This window comes from Semicossyphus pulcher, unplaced genomic scaffold (assembly GCF_022749685.1).
Source record: "Semicossyphus pulcher isolate SPU_LCO1_2020_fin unplaced genomic scaffold, fSemPul1.0.p SCAF_5, whole genome shotgun sequence".
In the NCBI taxonomy this organism is placed as follows: Eukaryota; Metazoa; Chordata; class Actinopteri; order Labriformes; family Labridae; genus Semicossyphus; species Semicossyphus pulcher.
The window spans coordinates 17,221,812-17,243,698 of NW_027211726.1; the positions used below are offsets into that span (position 1 = coordinate 17,221,812).

Consider the following 21,887-nt stretch of genomic DNA (forward strand, 5'->3'; position numbering starts at 1 on the left):
AGAGTTACTTGGATATGATTATACTACAGTTTAAAGTGTAATATCGTACCTACGTTAATAAAACATCATGAGAGCCCTTTGAAATTCATCTCACACAGAGGAATAGCAACATCAGCGACTGAACACACACAAGCCAGAGAGAGAGTTACTCACTCGGTCCCGCTCTCCACCATCTGAGTGAGCAGCGAGATGCCGTCCATGTTGATGAACTCCTGGGCGAAGGTGATGTCCCGGGACGCGTTGGCCAGGTCCTTCAGAGCCTCCAGCTTTGCATCCATGCTGGACGACTGGATCCGATCGTTGAGCTTGAAGGCAGTCTGATACTGTGGACAGAGAGGAGGCGAAGGAGGAGGAGGAGGAGGAAGATGCATGAGAGGTAAAAGGACGCACACATACCTTATGTATATGAGAGTAATGTTTCAGTATGCTCTATGATTTAAACTTACAGGAGAGGTGGTCAAGCGCAGGATGGAGCCGTTTTTGATGTCATTGCGATTCTGTGGAGATTTACCAAAATAAAAGCGGACGTTAGCGAGCTCTTCAGACACATTTTTACCTTGAATGATTCCAGCTGGTGTGAAAAAGCGGACAAACAAACCTTTTCTGTGATGTAGAAATTTGTGGCGTCAGCAATCTGCAGAGCAAAGTTTTCATGGTTCCCCAAGGACCACCTGAAAACATCGGATGTAGAGAGAAAAAATGTTGCATAATTGGTATTAAAAGTGTAAAATGCAGCTAATAGGATTTGTGTGTGTGTTTTCAAACCTGTGCACGGGCACACATTAAGAACAGACTTACCCCTCGCACACTTCTTTAATGATGGCAGACAGAGGCTTTTTCTGTGGAGGAAGAAAAAAACGACATTCAGTCGGCAGTCCGGCTCGAGTTCCAAAAACAACAGTCCGCTAAGAGTGAGCGATTACAGGACTGACTGGCACAATGACAGGCTGTTCATCAGGAGCCTGTACTTAACTGTCTCACTGCTGATGAGGGATCACTGACCACGTCTGTACAGTCGTGTCATTCATCATAAGTGTGTGTGAGACTGCTTCAGATCAGCAGCATATTCTGCTACACTGTGGTGGAAAGTATAAATACGGGTACGAAAGCGGGACAAACTGTACCTTTTACCCCATTACACTTATTGGGAGATAGAGACCAGGCATGAACACAACATATGATACATTTTAAAAATATAGAAGGTTCCTGGTTCGAATCCCAGCTCAGACGAAGTGGGCCTTTCTGTGTGGAGTGTGCATGTTCTCCCCATGCATGCGTGGGTTCCCTCCGGCTTCCTCCCACAGTCCAAAGATGCTCGTTAGCTTCATTGGTGACTCTAAAATTGCCCGTGGTTGTGAGCGTGAAAGGTTGTCTGTCTCTATGTGTCAGCCCTGTGATTGACTGGCGATCAGTCCTGGGTGTACCCCGCCTCTCGCCCAATGATAGCTGGAATAGACTCCAGCCCCCACGTGACCCTGAACATGATAAGCGGTTTAGATAATGTTTGGAACTGTCTCCCAACATGTTGATGTACATATTTGTAACAACGTTTTAAGAAACAATGTATTTGCAGTCTGCAATTAAACTTCAGAGCTGCTTCTCCTTAACAGATCAAATACAGACAAGTAGAAATGATTATTTGATGTATAAATGACTGTAAGAACGAGGATCCTACGAAGGTGCACTGCTTAATCGCTGACATACCTCTGTTAAAGTCTTTTATTGACACTTTTGTTCATCCAATCGTCTGTTTTCTATCAATTATCATCTGGTGGAATCAAAAAGCTTTTTTAAATGTGTCATTTTCTCTGTACGAACAGACACTTTTCCTGCTGTCAAAACATTTAATTTGGAACTACATGCGATGACTGTTTGTTAGTCATCGCATGCGTATGGTTATTAGTCTTTCTTCCTCCCATCAGTTTCAAAGTAAAGTGTTGCACTTGTTTAATACTGTAGGTGGAGTTTGTGAACACTGATATTTAGGTTGTGTTGTTGTTAACTGTCAGAATGCCTAGCAGAAAAACAAGGCGTGCCCGACCTTCTTTTATCCCCCTTGCCATTGACAACGGATAGATGTACTTTATTGATTGAACTGGGAAATTGCGGCGTCACAGCAGCAGGTTATCAAAGCGACGACAGCACAGGATAAAATAAAAACACAGTAAAAATATCCCTATCACTAGAAGAAGGAGTATATACATCGAGGAATTAATAACCTCAACTCTATTCATTTAAAATATAAACTAACTAAACATAAACATATCTGAAAAGTAAATCTGAACATATAAATGTAAACAAACATTACAGGGAGGTAGAGGTGCTCATGTACAGTCCTCACAGTTGTAAATGTGCAATTACAGTGTAAAGGACGCTAATGTGCAGATACAGTGACACACTTAAACTTGCTTTCTTATATGTGTACCTGGATGAGATAGCTTCTTAGATTTATTATTACTCATTTATCTATTTATCTATTAATTATTGATAGTATTTATTCCACCCATTGCCACTGCACAGCACTCTCTTTAACTTGACGATGTACTCTGCTGTTGCACAGTGTCAGCCTGTGGTTCAGAGTGGTCGGAGCGTCTTTGTTTTCACTTGATCTTTTTTTGCCTTTGAGCTGTGGAGTGTCTGTATTTATATTTTTGATGTCCTTTATGTATCTGTTGTGTCTTGATTCCTGCAGGAGATTACATTTTCTCCGGGATATTAACACAGCAGAAGCTGAAGTTATTGTTGTACTCTATTTGACCTTTTATAAATCTTTGGTTTTCAGCCAAGCCGTTAACAGGTTTCTCCTACATCCACAGACGTGTTAATATTTTCTTCATGTGATTTGAAAGTAAACTAAACAAGCTAAAGGAAAAGATCTGAATATACTTCTTACAGCAGAGCTTCTCCATCTGCCGGCCCTCATCCACCAGTCACTGTAGGCTGTAGCCTATTAAGAAACACTTGTCCACACAGTGCCAATCATTGCCTCTCCAATCATAAAGACTTGAGCCTGTGCACTAAATCACACACACACACACACAGAGCGATTACGTGAGCATCTACAGAGTCACAATGTATGGAGCGCTGTGGATGATAAGATTGTCTTTTACGTGAGCAGCGAGAGAGCGCGAGCGCGAGCTGCAGCGATGAGGACTTGCACAGAGAGGATAATGGAGGCAGGATTGTGGGCATACATGACAGGAAGAGACAGGCAGAGAGGCGACAGAAGGAGAGGGGCGGCTGTTATGTGAACAAAAGAGAGAACAGAGGATGAAAAAGTGAGAAACAAGCAAATTGAATAAGATGAAGAGGAAAACAAAAGCAAACACAGAACGCAGGGAGCGGATGATAACGGAGAGGAAGAGGGATGGGAGGAGGATGAAGAGCTGGCAGAACACATATGAGGGGATGAGGTGACAAATATAAGGAGTGTTCGAGCACGATGCCAGCCAGTGTTCACTTCATATCTTCTCGCCTGTCATCCTCACGCTCGCTTACTTACAGCACGCGGCCTCACTAAACTAAACAAACACACAGAAATCACAGAATATACTGTAAATGTTCTGTAAGTTATACTATCATTTTTTTATGAGCTAACTATTAATAGTCCGAATCATTAGAGAAATTGCAAAGGTCTGCCATATTTAGAGAGGCATTAAAGCACTTTTAATAGCTTGGAGCGATTCCTGCTCTCGTATATGATCAAAGCTTTTTCCAGCTATGAACTGTATTAATAATAAAGTAAACATTAAAATGATATTAATAATAGAAAAAGTGTTTTTGCAGCTTGTAACAAGTAAGATTAGCAAGTGATCTGAGCAAAAGTCTCATTTCAGTACAAATAAATCAACATTATGTTTACCTATAACTCTCGTCTTCTCCTCTTTTTATCCGAGATCTAAATACGTGTTTCTTTTTCCCGCCCTGTCATCATTCAGGAGTAAGAACACCTCCACTATCCTATCCACTCTCCTCCTACTCCATCAAATACTCCCACCTCATCTTCCTCACTATTATCTCCACTCTGCTCTACCACTGTGTCTATAAAGAGCTACTATACCTGTGCAGTACATGACTCCTACATTCATCTTCTGCATTGGAATAAATCTGGGCTGTTAAGTAACATTAAACATAATATTTTCTATAAAATCTGATTCAGTCTTTCAGCTGTGGAGCTCCTGTTATCTGACTCGCTCTCCTCCTTTCTAACGAGCGGCGAGTTTCTTCATTTCGAGGTCGTTCAGTTACACAACAGACAGACTTTCCCTGCTAGCGCTGATGTCTGATAGCAGAGTTTTTATGCTATTAATAGACACAAGGGACGCATCTAATTCTACCTTTACCTCTTCTTCCAGTGAAAATCAAGTGTTTAACCTTGTAAACATGTGGTGTTTCTTATGTGCTACAAGACATATCAGGGACAACATCAGCAGTCATCTCCATGGCTGGGCCTGTCTGCTTTTAAACTGCAGTGTACCAAGGACAGGCTGAACAACACATTTTTGGATTGGCAGCGTTGAGACGTCACAAACCTAAGGAGCCAATCGCGTTAATGGATGGGGTGACGCTATGCGTATCGTTATGTGTAACCCATGGCAACCACTTGGGCTATGCGCGAGCCAGCTGTAACCGTCATCATGATTTTTGCCAATTCACTACTGACTGCTAAAGTTAACGTAACAACTACTAATGACTACATTTCAAGCTAGTTACGTTTCAACAAGTTGCTACTAAACGATGGCAGAGACGTGTTCAAAATTCTGCAGTAATTCTACCAAAGGAGAAACGTAGAACATAGTGGGCGGGGACTGTGCAGATTGGGGATTTGAAAAAACATGTCAGACTTTATTTTTTCAAGCAGAGCATTTTATATGTCTTAAAACATGACTGGAGCTGCTCTTTAAACATTTTACTGTTATTTTTATGTATGCACTAAAACATGCAGTCTCGGTCTGATTGAAATACCACATTTAACTGCAGCAGTGACAAAACTGTGCTTTTCAGTGTATTTCAACAAATGGGCAGTTTATTCCTTAGCCCAGAACGGCTTCATACATTTGCAATCTGTAAGTTAAATGTAAAAAATATATACATAAAACATCTTTCACGTCATAATTTGTTATCATTTGGCCATAATCTTTATTCACTCTTAGCACCGTAAACCTCTTTATGTCCTGACCGAGCGAGCGAGTGTTTAATGGTTAACTAGCTGAACAGCTACAAACAGCAGACACGCACAGATAGAGACTTGCTGCTGAAAGTAGACAGAGATAAATGCTTCTGTCAGGAGATGGTGGATAACAAAACAGAGCTTAAAGAAGTGTGAATATTTCATTAACGTTCATTAGAGGGACACAAACATAGATGCTGATGTTGTTCTGTAACTGCTGGAGGCGTAAATAACCCAGTTAGTTCCATATAAACTCAAAAGGTGATGAAATGCTGTTTCTAAATCATCCCTGCTGCAGCCTGAAGAGCTTGTTTCTCTTCATTGTAAGTCAGATGCTCCTGCTCATTTACAAAATGTATCTTCCACCTGCAGCAGCTCCAGCACCGTGTGCTCCTCCTGTTCTCTCTAATAACTTTAACAATAACGATAAAACACTTATTGCAATTATCTGCACTTGTACCAATTCCCCAGCGCTCCAGCACAAATGTAGGGCTTTGTGCCTACGGGGCAGGAAAAGATTTGGAGAGATGCAGAAATCACAGTGCGATTTATGCACACACACACGCACACACACACACACACACACACACACACACACAGATAGATGTACATAAACATACTAAGAAAACATACAAATGGATACACACAAACACAGAGCTGTCAACGCATACGCGCACACACAAGCGTGAATAGTAACAAGTATGCATGTTGCCTCACAAACACACCCACCCACAGTTTTACTTATGCAAAGTTGGACCCACGTAAACAAACAACAAGTACACACACACACACAAAGAAACACACACACACACACACACACACACACTTTCTCTGGGTCTCAAGACAGCAAGCATCTGAAGCCCACTCCCCATCGTATGACTCAGACAGCCATATGCTGCTGCTGCAGGGCCTATTGTACAGCGGAGATGCAGAGGGAGGAGGAGGTGGGGGGGGGGGGATAATGGTGGAGGACAGGAGAAGAAGAGGAGGAGAAACAGCGCGAGTTTCACAGTGGCAACAAAAGATGGGGAGGAGGAGTGAGGAGGGGGGGACGAACAGGAGAGAAAGCAAAGAAGGACAAGGAGGAGGAGGCGACGGAGAGGAGAGATGACAGGCAGAGATAAGAGAATTAAAGAGGAGGAGGAGGATGAGGAGGACACGGGGAGGTTTGCTTTAAGAACAAACTGATGCTAAAGACTGAAACAGCCCCGCCGCTAATAAGGAGTCATTAAACACGAAGCTGCATCCCGACAAGGAGACCCAGGAGCACATTTACTCCACGGTTCAATATTTCATTCACTGCTTCGTCCATTGAGACGAGCCATTGTGGCTTTAGTTGCCACAGTGACTCAGAGCGTGTACAATCATTAGCCCATACATGAGTCACACGCACACACAGAGCAAAGGCCATGTAACACAGTGTATGTGGAGCCAATAACGCTACAGTAATCGTGTAATCCCCCCCGACACATGAGCTAGTGATTGCTTGTGCTAATTGTTTAATTAGCATGTTAAAGATTGTTTGTTACAGCCGGATGATCGCTGACATGCTGTCTGGCCTTTAACTGTGGGTTAAGCAGTGTGATGGCTAAAATACTCCCCCTTTGAAGGCAAGCAGAGAAATGATGTAAGCAAAGAAGAAATCACTCGTTTTAAAGCCTGCAGTTTTGATCTGATTTACAGCAACTACGTTATGCGAGTGAAATCAGTCAAATCAAGGGGGTTGAGAGCTTTTTATTACATTAAAATCCAGAATCAAAGTCCTCATGTTTTCTAATGTAGACCTAAGGTTCCTAAAGCTGCTTTCCCACTGGTCAAAATACCCGCTAACACATGGCTTTTTTGCTTAATGGAAAAGCTTACAATCAGCATTCAGACCCGGGTCAAATGACTCTGCAGTAGACCTGGGTAATTATCGCCTCGGCTCCAATCGGCAATGATGGGAACACAAATCCTGTGTTGACACGCTAATCTCCTACTGCCTGATAAACAGACTGAATGAGTAATAGATACAATAAAGACCTAACCACCGTGACATCTTCACTGTTTATTAACCCTGTCTCCGGCGCGTTTGTGCCGTCAGACGGTGACGCAGTATAAAAGAGCCCAACAGGAGTATACTTCACTGGCAATGGGAACAGAGACAATCAGCATCTATAAGCAGGTCTTCCCGGCGGAATTTGTAGCTGAGATGACAAGGAGTCGCAGAAGTTACAGACGGAGCATCGCGCCGGAAAAGGGGGCGAGCGTGTCGAGCTGGGTTTTGTGTTCCCATCAATGCCAATCGGAGCCGAGGAGATAATTACCCGGGTCTACTGCAGAGTCATTTGACCCGGGTCTGAATGCTGATTGTAGCCTTTCCCACTAAGCAAAAAAGCCGAGTGTTAGCTGTTTTTTTTTTACCCTATGGGAAAGCGGCTTGTGTGTATCACCCCGCCTCAGCCATGTGTTCTGAATACTGTTAATTAACATTACAGCAGACCGTGTATGTCTATAATCAAGCTGGTACCTCTGAATCGCACAGCAGACTCTCATTTGATAAGTTAAAACATACAGATTAATGTACATCATAAAAAGTAGCTGAGCTGTGGTAACCTGTAGACAGAGTGCAGGAGAAAGTTTTGGTTGCTCGGCAACAACAGTCCAGTTTCAGTTAAGTTGTGGAACTAGTGGAGTTGGTGGAGCAACAAATAATCTGTTGTTGATCATTACTGTTCACTACTAATCACAGCTTGTAGAACTGTTGTATAAAAGCAATATCGCACTCGAGGTGATGTTGTGCTGTGTATCAGCACGGCTGTGTTAGTTCGCATTCGGCACATCACCCCTCTCATGTGACATTGCTTTAATATTTCAATAATAATATTTAATATAATATAATATATAAAAAAATCTTTACAATTGATCAGTCATAATTGTGCTGTTTTATTTAGGCTAATAATTATAGCGTCTGCCATGATATTTAGTGTAATGTCAGCACTGTTATATAAACACTGTGGCTGTGCTGCCTTTTAAAGATCATGAATTAGGGCACTTCCTTTTAACAATTTAAAGATGCATCAGGTCTGTGTCATATCCACCCACCTCCTCCAGACACACACACACACCCTCACACATCTTAAGTACTTTTAATGTAGGCCTACACAACAGCAGATTACTGCACAGCACTGTGTTCAGACAAAACATACTATATATGCACCTTGTTTATGGTGTTTAAATCAGCAAGGTGAGTATTACACATCACAGCACAGTGTGTGTTGACCATAAGACACCCACCTGGTCTATCTCCATGAGCTTGGGGAAAGCCCCCGGCCACTCAATGGCCACCTTGACGGTGTCTGCCGGCGGAGGCATGGCTGACAGCGGGTGTGGCTGCTGTGGGTGTCGCTGCCTCACACCTCTGTCACTGGTGCTGAAGGAAGCTCATCCAAACCTGCAGGAGGAGAGGAGGGAGAGGGATACGGGGAAAGAGAGGGAGGTGGATGGGAGTAAAAAAGAGAGACAAAATTGGGCACATTAGTCAAGAACTAGGTCTTAAAACTTCATTAAAACACAGTTAAACTTCCAACACCCACTTAAAGTAACCAAAGCAGACAACAGATTTTTTATCGTCCTATGAGACGACTTTTTTTTAGCAGCAGACTAATTTCATTTGCAGCCGCTGACACACAGAACATTAGGGCGTGCCGGTGGGGCAGATACACTCCAGTTTAATTCAAATCAAAGTTTAACTGCTAATGAGGTCACAGCAGGTGAGCCAATGGAAAGTTATAATGCTTTTAAAAGAGACTCTCTGTTTCACTGGGGGGCCGGGGTTATTAAAAACACAGCACAAAGAGACAAGACACTCAGCAGCATCCTGCCATGAGTGCTGAACTGACGTTTGACACATTTTTACAGCAACAGAAGAGCAAGAGTCCCTGCAGCTGGAGAGATGAAGCAGCTCGTTCCCTCACTCAAAAAAAAAAGGGCAGTGATGTATCGAAGCAGCACTTTAGCCACAATGAGCACTAAGCATGCAAAGGCGTGTTACAGAGCTACAGAGCTTCTTCCTCGGCCAAATCCACTCCTCTAAAGGGATATTCCTCCAACTTTTAACATAGAAAAATGACTTTATTCTTCATGACGAACGCAGAGAAGCCTTGTGGCCTTGTGTGGAGTTTGAAAGTTGTAGGTGTGGTATTTGGAACGGGTGATATTGGGGCCGATACTAGTTTGATCTCTTCAGATCCCTACAGAAGCGCACTACATCATTCTGCCCAAAAGAAGAAGGAGGGAACGACCCCGCTGGCAAAGAGGATCTATGAAGTGTCAGCTGTGTGTTGGCATTACACGCTTGCTATTAAAAAGTTCCACAAAGTTGTTAGGAGAGTGAGGAAAGCAGAATTTGAAGTCTGATAATGCATGCTTTGCACATAAGATGGAGGAAATTCACTTGTTACAACAGCTCAGAGTAAAACAAGTGATAGATTAAAAAGCAAGACAAAATAATAATAAAATACAATAATAATGTTTAAAAAATATATATGCACTTTGTACACCTTTCACTTATCCATAGATGGTTTAGTCAAAAGCACACACAGTGTGTAGCATGTTGACATGATCACAGTCTCTGGGGAGGCTTAAAGCTGTTACTCGTTATCAACAGATACCCGAGGCATCAGGAAAGAAGGAAAGTTGCATCAATGCATCACTTTTTTAAAACTTATTTTTCATTCTGTTTTGCAAGTCCCCTAGCTTTAAAGTGCAATCCAAAATGTGTCTCTTAAAAGAGGAGGATGGGTAAGCTCAGGGGGAAAAAAACAAATGCCGGGGAAAAGCAAAACTGAAGGCAAAAGCAATTGACAGAGACGGGACCAGGAGGAGCGGAGTGAAAAAGTGAGATAAGAGCATTTGTCTGACGTGCAGTCTCCGCTGAGCCGCAGAAGTGAGGCGCTGAGAGACACCAGAAACAGAAACTCATGTTCTCCGTCTTTCACTTGGTCAAAACGCATTTGGAAAAACACAAACACAATCTGATTGTGCACCCAGTATTCCCTGGTGCATATGCACGGCAATAAGCTCACACCTCTTTCACAGACACACTCCTGGGTGGCTCCTCCCTGGTGTCTGTCCTCGTGCTCGGTATCTGACAGCAGAACAGCAGCCGGATTGACCTGAAAGCCTGCGCCTTTCTAAAATAAGCCAGTTAGCAGCCCCAATGGTGGAAAAACAGCCAAATCACAGTCGCTCTGAAGCACACAGAGGGGATCCGGGTAAAGCCACTTGTGTGTGCTTGCAGGGGGTCTGCTGAAAGCCCTCACTGCAGAGTTATCAAGCGGGAAATGTACCATAGATATCCTTAAAACGGAGAGAGGAAGGCATCAATAATTCACCTCCTAGCCTGTCTAGGAAGCTCGGATCATCCTAGTTCCTGGTGGAGAAGCCTGTTTACATTTTTAATATGAATCCATAATACATAAAGACGGGCTCGGATTAATTCCTGGGAGGACACTACGGAGCACAATAGTGGGAGTGTTGATATATTCGGCATGAACAAAGGCGGAATAGTGAGTATGTGTTAGTTTAAAGGTAGTTTATGCAATAAGGCTGGCCTGGCGTTGTGAGTGAGTCACCCCGTAATGATCCACATAGCCTTTATTCAAGGGCCCGTTGCCATGGCAGCCGCTGCCTCAATAGCTCGAGATGTGGATGCGCCTTTCTTTTCCGAAAGCGCGTGTCATACTCAAGTCACGTTTGTCACAACTACCCCAAACATGACTCACAGGTCCCCTCCGCTTTGGGTTTCTCCGCTGGAATACGAACGAGGGTGTTCATTGAAGATTAGAGCGGCTCCCTAACATATGTTAAATACTTTCAGAGAGACTTTGCCTGGCAGCTGTGGATCTTTCTGTTTCCCTCCCACTTTATCTCTCCCCTCTGTAACTTCATGCTGAGAAAATTTCACTTCTTTTTCCGTTTAAAAAAAGGGATTAAATACGATGTGGAGGGAGCGGAAAGGAAAGAAAACACTGAGACAGAAACACTGAAACATTTGAACATACTAAGTCCTGCATACATGATGCTAATGAGGCTAATTGCTGGAACACTATTCTGTTCATTCTACTCTAGAGGAAAAACTGCGTCTCAAATAGACGAGCCATGCTATTCATACGCACACAGCAAGTGTGAATATTCTGCTTTATTGTACACACAATAGCATGTTAGTCATGTATGCACAGATTATCATCCTGCTCCTTTCAAACTGCAGACACAGAGCGAGTCAATGGGAGCCATAAAGCTGCCACTCCAGAGACACGCTGTCATGATTCTAGCTGAGCGATAGCGGGGCCGCTCCAGGGATTTAAATGTCAGTCTGTTGGACTGTCGGCTCAGGCTGAAATATCTCACCATCGATAAATTGTGTTGAAACTTTGTGCAGACGTTAATGTTCCCCTTTAGATGAACTGTAATAACTTTGGTGATTGTCTGACTTTTCATCTCGTGCCACCATGAGGTGACAGTTTTATTTGAATGGTTGTTGTAAAAGTGACTATCCTGTTAGCGTCATTTGTGTTGGGGCTAATTAGTAACTGCTAGCATGCTAATCTGAAATGGAGCACGCTGAACATAATGCACGCTTAACGTTACCACCTTCCTCCTGGACGCTGGTAGAGACTGCCCATGTGCAGAGCGGCTCCTTTCAACAAGAGCCTTTTAAATGAGTAACCTGAAGTTACAAGAAAGGCAGTGTGCTGAGTAGAGCTTCAATTATGAATGTGTTTCTGTTGTGTAACCCCTCTTGTTGAGTTTCCCTGGAGATCTTACATAAGTATTTCTGAGCTTCTTTTGTAGGCAGGTACGGAAGCCCTTAGCGGACACGCATCCATACATTTTATGTACTCTGCTTTTCAGTGATAACGAGTCATTTCTTGTCGTTTTCTCGAGATCTCAACTTATTTTCCCCCTTATCTAAAGATAACGATGCTGGTATTCTGTGATAACGACTTAATTACAGTTGTTTTCTTGAGATCTCGACTTATTTTTCTTATCTGGGAAAAACAAAAGCTGGTTTTCCCTGTTATAAAAGATTAATTTGGCCCATTATCTCAAGAAAACAAAGCTTGTTTACTCGTGATATTGGGATAATTTTCCAGCAATCCAACAGGCTGGTCACTGTGATATTACAGACCACCACGTGCTGCCATTGCCCATGCTAATAAGGTACGTTAAGCCTTTGTCTAGCTTTGTAACTCTGGGGATACGAGGAAAGATCATATGACGTGACAGTGGTGCCGCATCGTGATAGATAAGTTGAGAAATTACTCGTTATAACGGGAAAACTAAGTAATTAAAATGTACAGATGCATGTCCGCTAAGGGCTTCCGTAGTCAGGACCTTTGCAACACAAGAATATCCAGGCCGATACTTCCTTTGCGCTCGTCACTGTTTCCGTTGAGAAGAACAACTTGAGACACAAACGTCTGCAGCCATCTATCCGTCCATCCTTTCAGCTAAACGCGAATAAAGTCCACCCTCGCAGACCGGATGGTGTTGTTGTAGAGTCAATCTGTCTCGTTTCAACTCCCACAAAGAACAAACCTAAAAGATTAATGAACTTCGGGACAACTTGGCTCTTGTTTTCACAGTTTGGGCAGTTGCTCCTTTCAGTGATGCTAAAATTGGGCCTGCCAAGTCAATGTCTGCGATCTGGGAATACATGAGCAGAGACATGTTCAGACAAGTTCTAAATAAACACTCAGCTTCAGCCAAACTCATTTGGACAAGAAAAAGATGGAGGAAGAATAAAATGAGTGTCCAAACTGTCGGCTGTGAACGAGAGGGGACGAGATATGTAGATATTAGCTTCACGGAGATACAGTCAGGGAACGGTAGAATCTGTGTTTGTGGTAATTATTAAACTGCAGCGCAGAAACGACAAACATGCCCAATTATTACTGCAATTTAGTGTCACTCCTTCATCTTACCCCCAAATTAAGAGGTTTACATAATCTGGTTATTAAAGTGATGACTGTTTACAGGCTGTCTGACCTTCTAACTGCTCATTTATCTCAACCTGTCAGACCTCATTACAAGGACGCTGCTGTTTTCCCACATTCATGCAACTAATTCGGTATGGTCAATACCCTCACAACCGATAATTGTACCTCAGAGAGTTTAACTGTGTGACACGTCAAAATAAAAGCCTTTATCTTCTGATAGAGACAGCGCGTGTGTGCGTTTGTGTCTTTATGTGTGTATTCCCAGCACCTTGTCATCATCTTCCGAGAAGCACAGATGACTCAGAGATGGCCTGGCCTTGAGGCGTATTGATTGGACACAATCAAACACACCGGGACACACACCTATCTCATTGCTGACAGCCGCGGTAAATCCCTTGAAAAACTGGGCTGGAGCATAATTGAGAGACACGTCGGTTCAACACACGCCGTGAACAGACCTGCGAATGTCCAGCGCTCATTAGATCAACATGTTTTTCATCCCTCTGAGCAACGAGGTTTCACACCAGGATTTTCCTCCGGTGTGTGTGATCATGAGTGTTTATTGTAGCCTGGGAGGGGGCTTTGTATCAAATCCCAATCTGTCGCTCAGGCGTCTCTTCCTTACAGCGTAAGTAAGAGCTTGTTACAGAGCTGGCTGCTGTCAGAGCTCATCGTGTCAGAGCAGGTGAGCTGCTGCAACCTGGTAACGTTGAGTAAGAGAGAGTGTGTGTTTGTTTTTCGCTTTGCCAGAGGGTAATACCCGCTAACGGGACGTAGCACTTACTCACCTTTTGTTTCCAACGCAGGAAAACGCTCACTTTTTCTTCTGCTCATTTATTTTGAAAACCACATCCGACTTCTCATGCTTTACTCAATCTATCCTCCATTTCCTGCCGCGTCTCTTTCTACACAGAACATATTATTTTACAAAATCTGCCCAAAAATAACACAAATCATCCGCTAAAACATATACAGCAGACTCCATTCTGTCTTTTTTCATTCATTTAAAGCCCATTTAAAATGTTTCCGTTGGTTTAATTGCACTAATATACTCCACACCGCCAAAACCATCAAACCACAACTCAGACTGGGCTCCAGTCCAGCGAGGTATTGTAATCTCCGAGTGTGCATGTGTGCACTTAATCCGTCTTCAAGCGCTCGCCCACCTGCAGTAACCAGAGAGGCATGTGCCGCTGGGTTCGCAGTGGCCAGAATTCCTCAGGATTAGCTCCAAAAGAGAGGGGGGAAAAAAGAACCGAATCTCACGTTACATGCAGAAACTTGTGATGTGATCTGCTGCCAGAGGTCGAAATTGAAAGAACAAAAGCATCAATAAAGAGAGCAGAGAGGGTAAGAGGAGAGGAAATGCAGGACGAGAGCAGGCCTGTGATTTGTTTGGGCAGCAGATGCGTGCCGGGTTTCGCCTCAATAATTCACGATGTGTAATGCGAGGGTCACGTCGTCTGTGCCGGGAGGAGAGAGGGAGGGAGGGAGAGGAGATGGAGGGATAAAGGTGAGAAATGTACGTGAGCATGAGAAGACAGAGAGGAGGGTGATTAAGATGAAAGGCAGAGGCAGACAGTAAACATGATATAATGATATTAAAAGTTGGAGAAGGTAAAGGGGAGGAGTTATGTGGGAAAATTAAAAGGGGGGTAAAAGAGGAGGATAGGCAGAGAGGAGGAGAGATGAGGATGCAGGGTATCTACAAATGTCAGAAAGTCTAACTTAACACTTTCTAACTAAAATATAGAGATAGGAATTGACAAGATTTTCTTGCTACCAATGACATTATCAATACTTCTTAACAGTCCAACCGTTCATCAACTTCCTTATCATAATAAGCCCCTTATACACTGCCACTTCAAGGTAATGTCTGTTACGTTCCATCTTCTATGTAAAACGGCGTTCCGCCCCTGAACCGGCATCTGAGGTTGTGTAAATGGTAAATGATAAATGAACCTTACTTACATAGCGCTTTTCTAGTCTTTGCGACCACTCAAAGCTGCTTTTACACTACATGTCACATTCACACACTGATGGCAGAGGCTGCTACGTAAAGTGCCCAACTGTCAATCAGATATCACATTCATAGCAATTTGGAGTTCAGTGTCTTGCCCAAGGACACTTCGACATGTAGGGAGGGAGCTGGGGATTGAACCTCCGACCTTCCGATTGAAAGACGACCGACTCTACCACTGAGCCACAGCCGCCCACGTTAACAGTGGAGCCAGCAGAACGGAACAGCGGCGTGTGCGTACCTGAAGCACGCACTGTTTGTTTACACCTCGCGCACATTTTGCTTCCGCAAAGCTGGAACACTGTAAAAACACACTTTAATGTAAAATTGCAAAGACTGCATGACGGCGGAGCTTCGTTACGGCGCTGAGGCGGAGCCCTTTATCGATTCCCTAAAGAATTTCTACAAAAGGTATAAGATGATATCTCCCCTCTGTGACCTATGTGCAGCTCTCTTGGGAAGCAGTGGCACTCATGCGTGTGGCATCAAACACATGAAAGTTCATGTTGCGTTCAGCATATTGCCGGTATTTCCAACCTTATTTGAAATCATCATTTCAGAGATTTCACAACCAGCACATCATGTTTTCTGGCGGGATGACAGCACACTTTGGACCATATTTTCCTCCAAACCATGACTCACTGTTCTAAAATGTGTAACTGTAAAAACTGACGCCAGCATCAATAAGAGGAAACGATAAGCACGGTGGCGTCTGATGGATCGGACATGTGAAACACATTCAATAGTTTCAAAACCTTGCTTGATTTTGTGTATTAACTCGTACAATTCGCTGAATTCATTTCCAACTACTGCTAAAGAATCATTCAGCACCACTTTCTAATTGCACGTCACAGCTGTCAAGAATTTTAATTAAAGCATCACTGCATGATGTGGTGGGAAAATGATGCCTGTTGCTTTATTTAAGGCATTTTTAACACTTTGAAGTAAGTTTAATTAAAATCTTTAAAAGGACTCGCTGGTGGAGAGAGAGAGAGAGAGATTGAGACAGGATGCTTGAGTATCAGGAGGAACATGATCCCAGTGAAGCACGTCCTCTCCTGCTGCCTCCTGGGACCTTTGATGAAGAGCTCTGATGGTGTGAGAGAACATGAGGCAGCAGCTTTTACAGGCAATGTCAGGGCGGTCAACCAGCTCTCAGACGTAATGAACCTCTGACTTAGAGAAGCCTCTGTCTATTATTAAAGCCTGATAATGATTCTTTCTTATTTCTTGTGACTGCGCCCTGGTTTAAAAACTAGCTCAGCTAATGAGAGCTCGGGCCTTTGACGCTTCATTTGGAGCAGTCTGATGCAAGCTCAACACCACATGTCAAACCTTGTGTGGGTTCTCCATGAGTCATTTTGACACATGGTATATACATGTGTCAAACCACAGATTAAATTGCTTAAAGCCCGTCTCCCCCTGCCTTCTTCTGTCACTTTAACTTTACTACAATCAGCTTGTTTTCTCGGCTTTTGTCAACTCTATAAAAACACTTTTCATTACTTGTACTTCAAAACTCTGAACTCTGTACTCCTCCAGCTCTGCCTTCTTCTTCAGCAGAAAAAGCTACCGATAGGTCGAGTATCTTATCCACTGATATGCCTCCATTTTTTTTCTCTACAGTTAAAAAAGAAGACAATAAATTGATGTCACCTTGACCTCATACAGCCGACCACGTAGGCAGCTAACCCATGCTACAGTCCTCCTGTTAGTCCAACCCCCTCCTGAAAAAGCCTGACTCACTCTGACTTCTCTAAAAACAGTCATATACCCAATTTTAGGCTGCAATTGTTCAGGGTTTGAGAACATTTGAGTCTATTATTGTCACAAACAGCAACAGCATATAATCCAATTTGGGAAAGCAAGCATTCGAACAATAGGAAAAAATCCTTTTCAGCCTCTTTCACCAACACGTACCAAAAAGCACGCAGAAGCACGAGGCCACCTGTCAATCAAATCCGTTTTTCTTAAAGAGTAAAAATTAATCCTCTTAAACTTCTACATCCGCCTGCCAAAGCTCTCATGTGCTCAGAGTGTGTGTGTGTGTGTGTGTGTGTGTGTGTGTGTGTGTGTGTGTGTGTGCCAGCAAGTTCACAGCTTTATGTTCAAACTGTGGGTGAGTATAGATACTCATATGCAGACGTGTGTGTGTGTGTGTGTGTGTGTGTGTGTGTGTGCATGTGTGTGCCAGCAAGTTCACAGCTTTATGTGCGAACTGTGGGTGAGTATAGATACTCATATGCAGACGTGTGTGTGTGTGTGTGTGTGTGTGTGTGTGTGTGTGTGCTAACCTATGTGCTGGGTAGATTTCAAAAGAACCCCTTCTAGCTCTTCATCTGATGCCTCTACAAAGAGCCCGCCTCGCCGCAGGGGCCTGAGTGTGTGTTAGGGTGTGTGTGTGTTAGGGTGTGTGTGTGTGTGTGTGTGTGACAGACTACAAAAAGAGCACCATCCTTTATCTAAGGGCTGAGACAAAAGCCGGCGACACGGTGCAGAGGAGGACCGAGTTATTGTTGCTCCGAGCGTGACGCCTTCTCGCACCTACACACACACACCGGCCGCAGGATGGTCGTGTTACACCCTTGAGGTAAGGTGTGTGCGTGTTAGAAGCACACACACTTATAGAGTAACTTAACACCAATGTTTATAACTGTGATTTACTGCCTTCTCTGGTTCAAAGTTTCAAGACTGTTTCACCTCTGAGCAAAACCCGGGAACACTGATGGATCAACAGCACCCAACAGTGATGTCATGGTTTAATGGCGGACCATGGAGTACACCTGCACATACAGGGGGATAGGCCTCACCTTTGTTAGAGTGCTCCTCCATTTGACACTAAATCTCATGATCAACATGTGTTGATTTTAAGTGATTACAAACTGGATATAACTAAGTAGTTTTCTATATATAATTGGACAAAACAGTTGATATTAAAACCATTTTTTACACAGCTGAACTTTCAGTGGTTCCATTTTTAAGGTGTCACATAAAGCAGCTTGGTGTAGTTAAAGTGTGATATGAAGAGCGCAAGAATCTGCATGGGGTTGCAGTCAGAATCGATGGATTGGCCAAACAAGCGCAGAGCTTTTATACATGTTACCTCAACGATGTACATTAGTTACATCATAGGGTCTTAATTTAGGGGCTGCATCGGTCTACAGAGGATGAGTCATTCGTAGCCTGTGTGGACGCTAAGGCTGAACTGACACGAGATGGTGTGGACGCTAAGGCTGAACTGACACGAGATGGTGTGGTCTACGAAGGATTTCCTGTGCGTCACCAGCTGTTCCTACCCTTAACCTCACGGTAGCTAGCGGGCTAACTATCATAACTAACATCATGTAACTGAACCTATAATTTTAAAGATAATTTGTTTCAAGGCCCCACTTGTTTCTCTAGCTATTTGATTGAGTTGAAACCAAAAACTTTTACATTTAAAAGTGTATTTCTCAGCTGTTTACGAGTCCAACATCTCGTTTGAATTGGCGCGCAATGAATCTCGGGATCTGTTGGGCCAAGAAGGATTCACCCGTTGGATCCTTTGTGGCGGACGAAAAGGAGGAAGCATTTGACAAATGCATCTGAAGGAGCCTTCGAAATGGGACCGCTTGCGACACGCCGCTATGATGCAATTGGCCTTTAAATGCACCCTTCGAAGGATGCAGCCCCTGAATGCCTCAAAATAACCAGACTGAGACCGGTCATGATCGTAACACTGTGTTGCATGTCCAAAAAGTCATACAATGTTACAGTGCGAAACGTTTTACACGAAAGCAGACGTATATCTATTATTGCTAACCTCCTCACAGAGCCCTGCACGTGTCAAACTGATGCTGGAGTAGTAGTAGTAGTAGTAGCTTCTGTATATGATGAGTTTTTCGTTGCTAGTTTCTACAGACGTCTTGGAGTTCATCTGTGGATATTTTGCTACTGAAATCATACTTTTATTTTTATTACATTTCTTTACTACTTCCCTGTACTCTCTTGAAACTGCAGAACCCCTGGTTGGTATCCGTAATATGGAACATTAATAACAATAATAAACTTTATTTATACAGCACTTTTCTTAACAAGGCCACAAAGTGCTTCACAAAAAACACAGAGAGGAAGATTAGAGGAAAGCAGATAAGAACAACACAGTTAAAAGACATGAAAACAGAAGATAAATGAAGAATTCATGAAAGCCTTCCTGTTAAATGAAGTTTTAAGAGAGGGTTTAAAAGAAGCTGAATCTTATTGCAATCAGCAGAGTGTCTCACAGTCTTGTGCTCTGACTGCAAAGGCCCGGTCACCTTTGGTTACCAGTCGAGATTAAGGAACAACCGACAGAGTTGCATCCACTGATCTTTGGGAACACCCAGGCACAAAGGGGGTCAAGAGATCTGTAATATATTCTGGGGACATTTAAAACTTTTTAAAAAGTAATCAATAAAATCAATATGATAAAAAACGTGCAGGAGTGATGTTCTGGGATCTGTGGGTGCCTGTTAAAATTCAAACAGCGGCGTATAAACCAAAACAGACCCCAGTCCCAAGTGTGCAACACGACAGAAAGAGCACATTGAAAGTAAGAATCTGAAACACGCCACTTTGTTATGCTCAGTCCCTCCCAAACACACACACACACACACACACACACACATTCAACAGCCAGCCCACAGGAAAAGCTGCTGGCTCGGAGACAAAGGGCTGACAGAACAGCTACAAATAAAGGAAGAAGACAAAAGCAAAAGGGGGAAGGCCGGGGTCAGGGTTTAGAAATAAGGCTTCTTGACTCAACCAAAGGAGGAAGTGCATGCTCTCTGAGACATGCATGTATATATATATATATATATATGTACCAAGAAAACAAGAGAATGTCCCTCATAAACAAAGCATCAAATGAGCGAAGGTTTTATTTATGAATTCAGCTTGAAATCCTCTGAAATATTAAAGAGTGCAGTGACAAGCTTCACAGCAGCCTGCTGACGTCTCCCCTGCGTGACACTTGTGGGCCCCTGTGTGCCTTTAGTTGTCACTAAACTGCTGCAACCAGGATATCCTGTCAAATGTCGGTACCAGCGGCTCGTAACAACCTCCCACAGAGGCGCGAGCCCGCTTAGAAGACAACAATTCCACTCTGATGCTGCGCACAAACCGTGTACAGCTGAATCTACTGTATGTGTGTCTAGATCTGTGAATCTGCACACACAAGCAGAACGGGTGAAGCATGGAGAGACGGTGAATTGCTGATCAAGGTACAAACGTAGCCTAAATAGCGCGTTGCGAGGAAAGCAAGGCAGCAATTTGACGTAAACAAGTGAGTCAGAAACAATTAGAGGTAGTTGCATGGCAGTGTGCAAACCCAGATAATCCAAACACTGGGACATTTAGGGACAAGGAGGAGAGGAAAAAGACAGACAATAAGGCAAAAACAGGCACAGGAATAATCCATAAAGTGTATTGTGAAGGAATGAAGCAATAAAGCAGAGTAATGACTTTCCAATGCAGCACATTTATCAGCTGTATGAGTTTATCCTTTGAAAGATCATAAACTACATCCGCCACATTTCCATCTCACCCCCCAAACCATGAGGCCACAACTGTCCTAAAACACATCCGTTCTTTGACGTTTCCATTCTTCTCCGGTTCAGATGTGGAAAACCGACCGAGAGGCCCATCTCGGATCAGCCAACAAGCATGTGCAGGAGACATTCACTGCTCCAGACTGCAAACATCCAACCACAATGTTTTACCCACTGGTGACACGCTGGAGAGGAGAGGAGGCAGGAGGGTGCTCGGAGCCGCACCCTGAGGCCTGCTGCATCCTGTGTCGCGTGAAGAGAGAGTGAAAAACACAGTTGAGATGGGAGGACTCACCCGGAAAGCTTGACAACCAACGGGCTCAGTCGTTCTTCTTCTCTAAATCAACCTGCTGAAAGTAGAAGGACGCTCCTCTCTAGGCAACTTCAGTCTCAGTGTCTGCCTACGAGCAGAGTGCCTTCAGCATCATAATCCATAGACAAAGACTAAACAACAGTTTGTGCAGCGCTTCGCTTAAGGCAACAAAAAAAAAAAGCAACGACCAAGAGAGTGCTGAGAGAGACACACAGAAGGAGGAAGTAGGCGTTTGTCGAGAAAAGAGGAAACAGGTCTGTCAGAGAAAAGAGCGGTAAAATTCAAAGATAAGACGACGGTGAGGTAGAAGAGACTGCAGTCTGAAGGTGAGAATCAAATGTGAAATAAGCATCCAAATCATCAAAAACAAACTCAAAACTAAGCAGGATTAATTAAATGTAATCATATTTCATAAATCTCTCATTAGTGTTCTCCTTCTCCAGTTCATTGCTGAGATTAAACTATCCTTAAAGGGCCAGTTCGCCGATTTTCAACCTCAGTCCTATCATGCTATCATTGTGAGCTAATGCCATTAAGGTAGAAAAAAAACGCAATTTGGCTCTGTGCCTTTGGAGGACGCTATTCCCTTCTCCAATGGGCCCTGGAAAACCTCCACCAGACTATGTCAAAAAAACGTGTCATCTCGAGGATGCCAGGGAGCTTGCTAAACTACGGTTCCTCAGTAGGACGCCCGCCTCCAATGTCATGTCTTTTTTAGACAATCCACCGGTATATTCTCCTCATATTTCAGATTATGTTCCGCTCTGAGCCGTTGCCTGCAGCAAAACAGTAGTATTTCACTCCAGTGTTTCTCGCTAGGCCGTTCCTTTCAGAG

At 43.5% G+C, this 21,887-nt stretch overlaps 1 protein-coding gene across 3 annotated transcripts in view; it reads right to left on the reverse strand.

The window, feature by feature from the left end:
* Positions 1-21,887, reverse strand: part of elmo1 (engulfment and cell motility 1 (ced-12 homolog, C. elegans)) — a 112,136-nt gene that overhangs the window by 62,087 nt on the left and 28,162 nt on the right. For 2 of the 3 annotated variants that reach the window (XM_069681130.1, XM_069681127.1), the window contains exons 1-6: positions 21,035-21,209; positions 8,447-8,603; positions 799-839; positions 599-671; positions 447-497; positions 154-323 (exon numbers count right to left, since the gene is read on the reverse strand). In XM_069681130.1, coding sequence (XP_069537231.1) covers positions 154-323; positions 447-497; positions 599-671; positions 799-839; positions 8,447-8,524 — 413 coding nt within the window. In that variant the 5' untranslated portion in view covers positions 8,525-8,603; positions 21,035-21,209. Of the gene's footprint in view, positions 1-153; positions 324-446; positions 498-598; positions 672-798; positions 840-8,446; positions 8,604-21,034; positions 21,210-21,887 lie in introns of those variants that run through there. The other variant, XM_069681128.1, reaches the window with a different exon arrangement.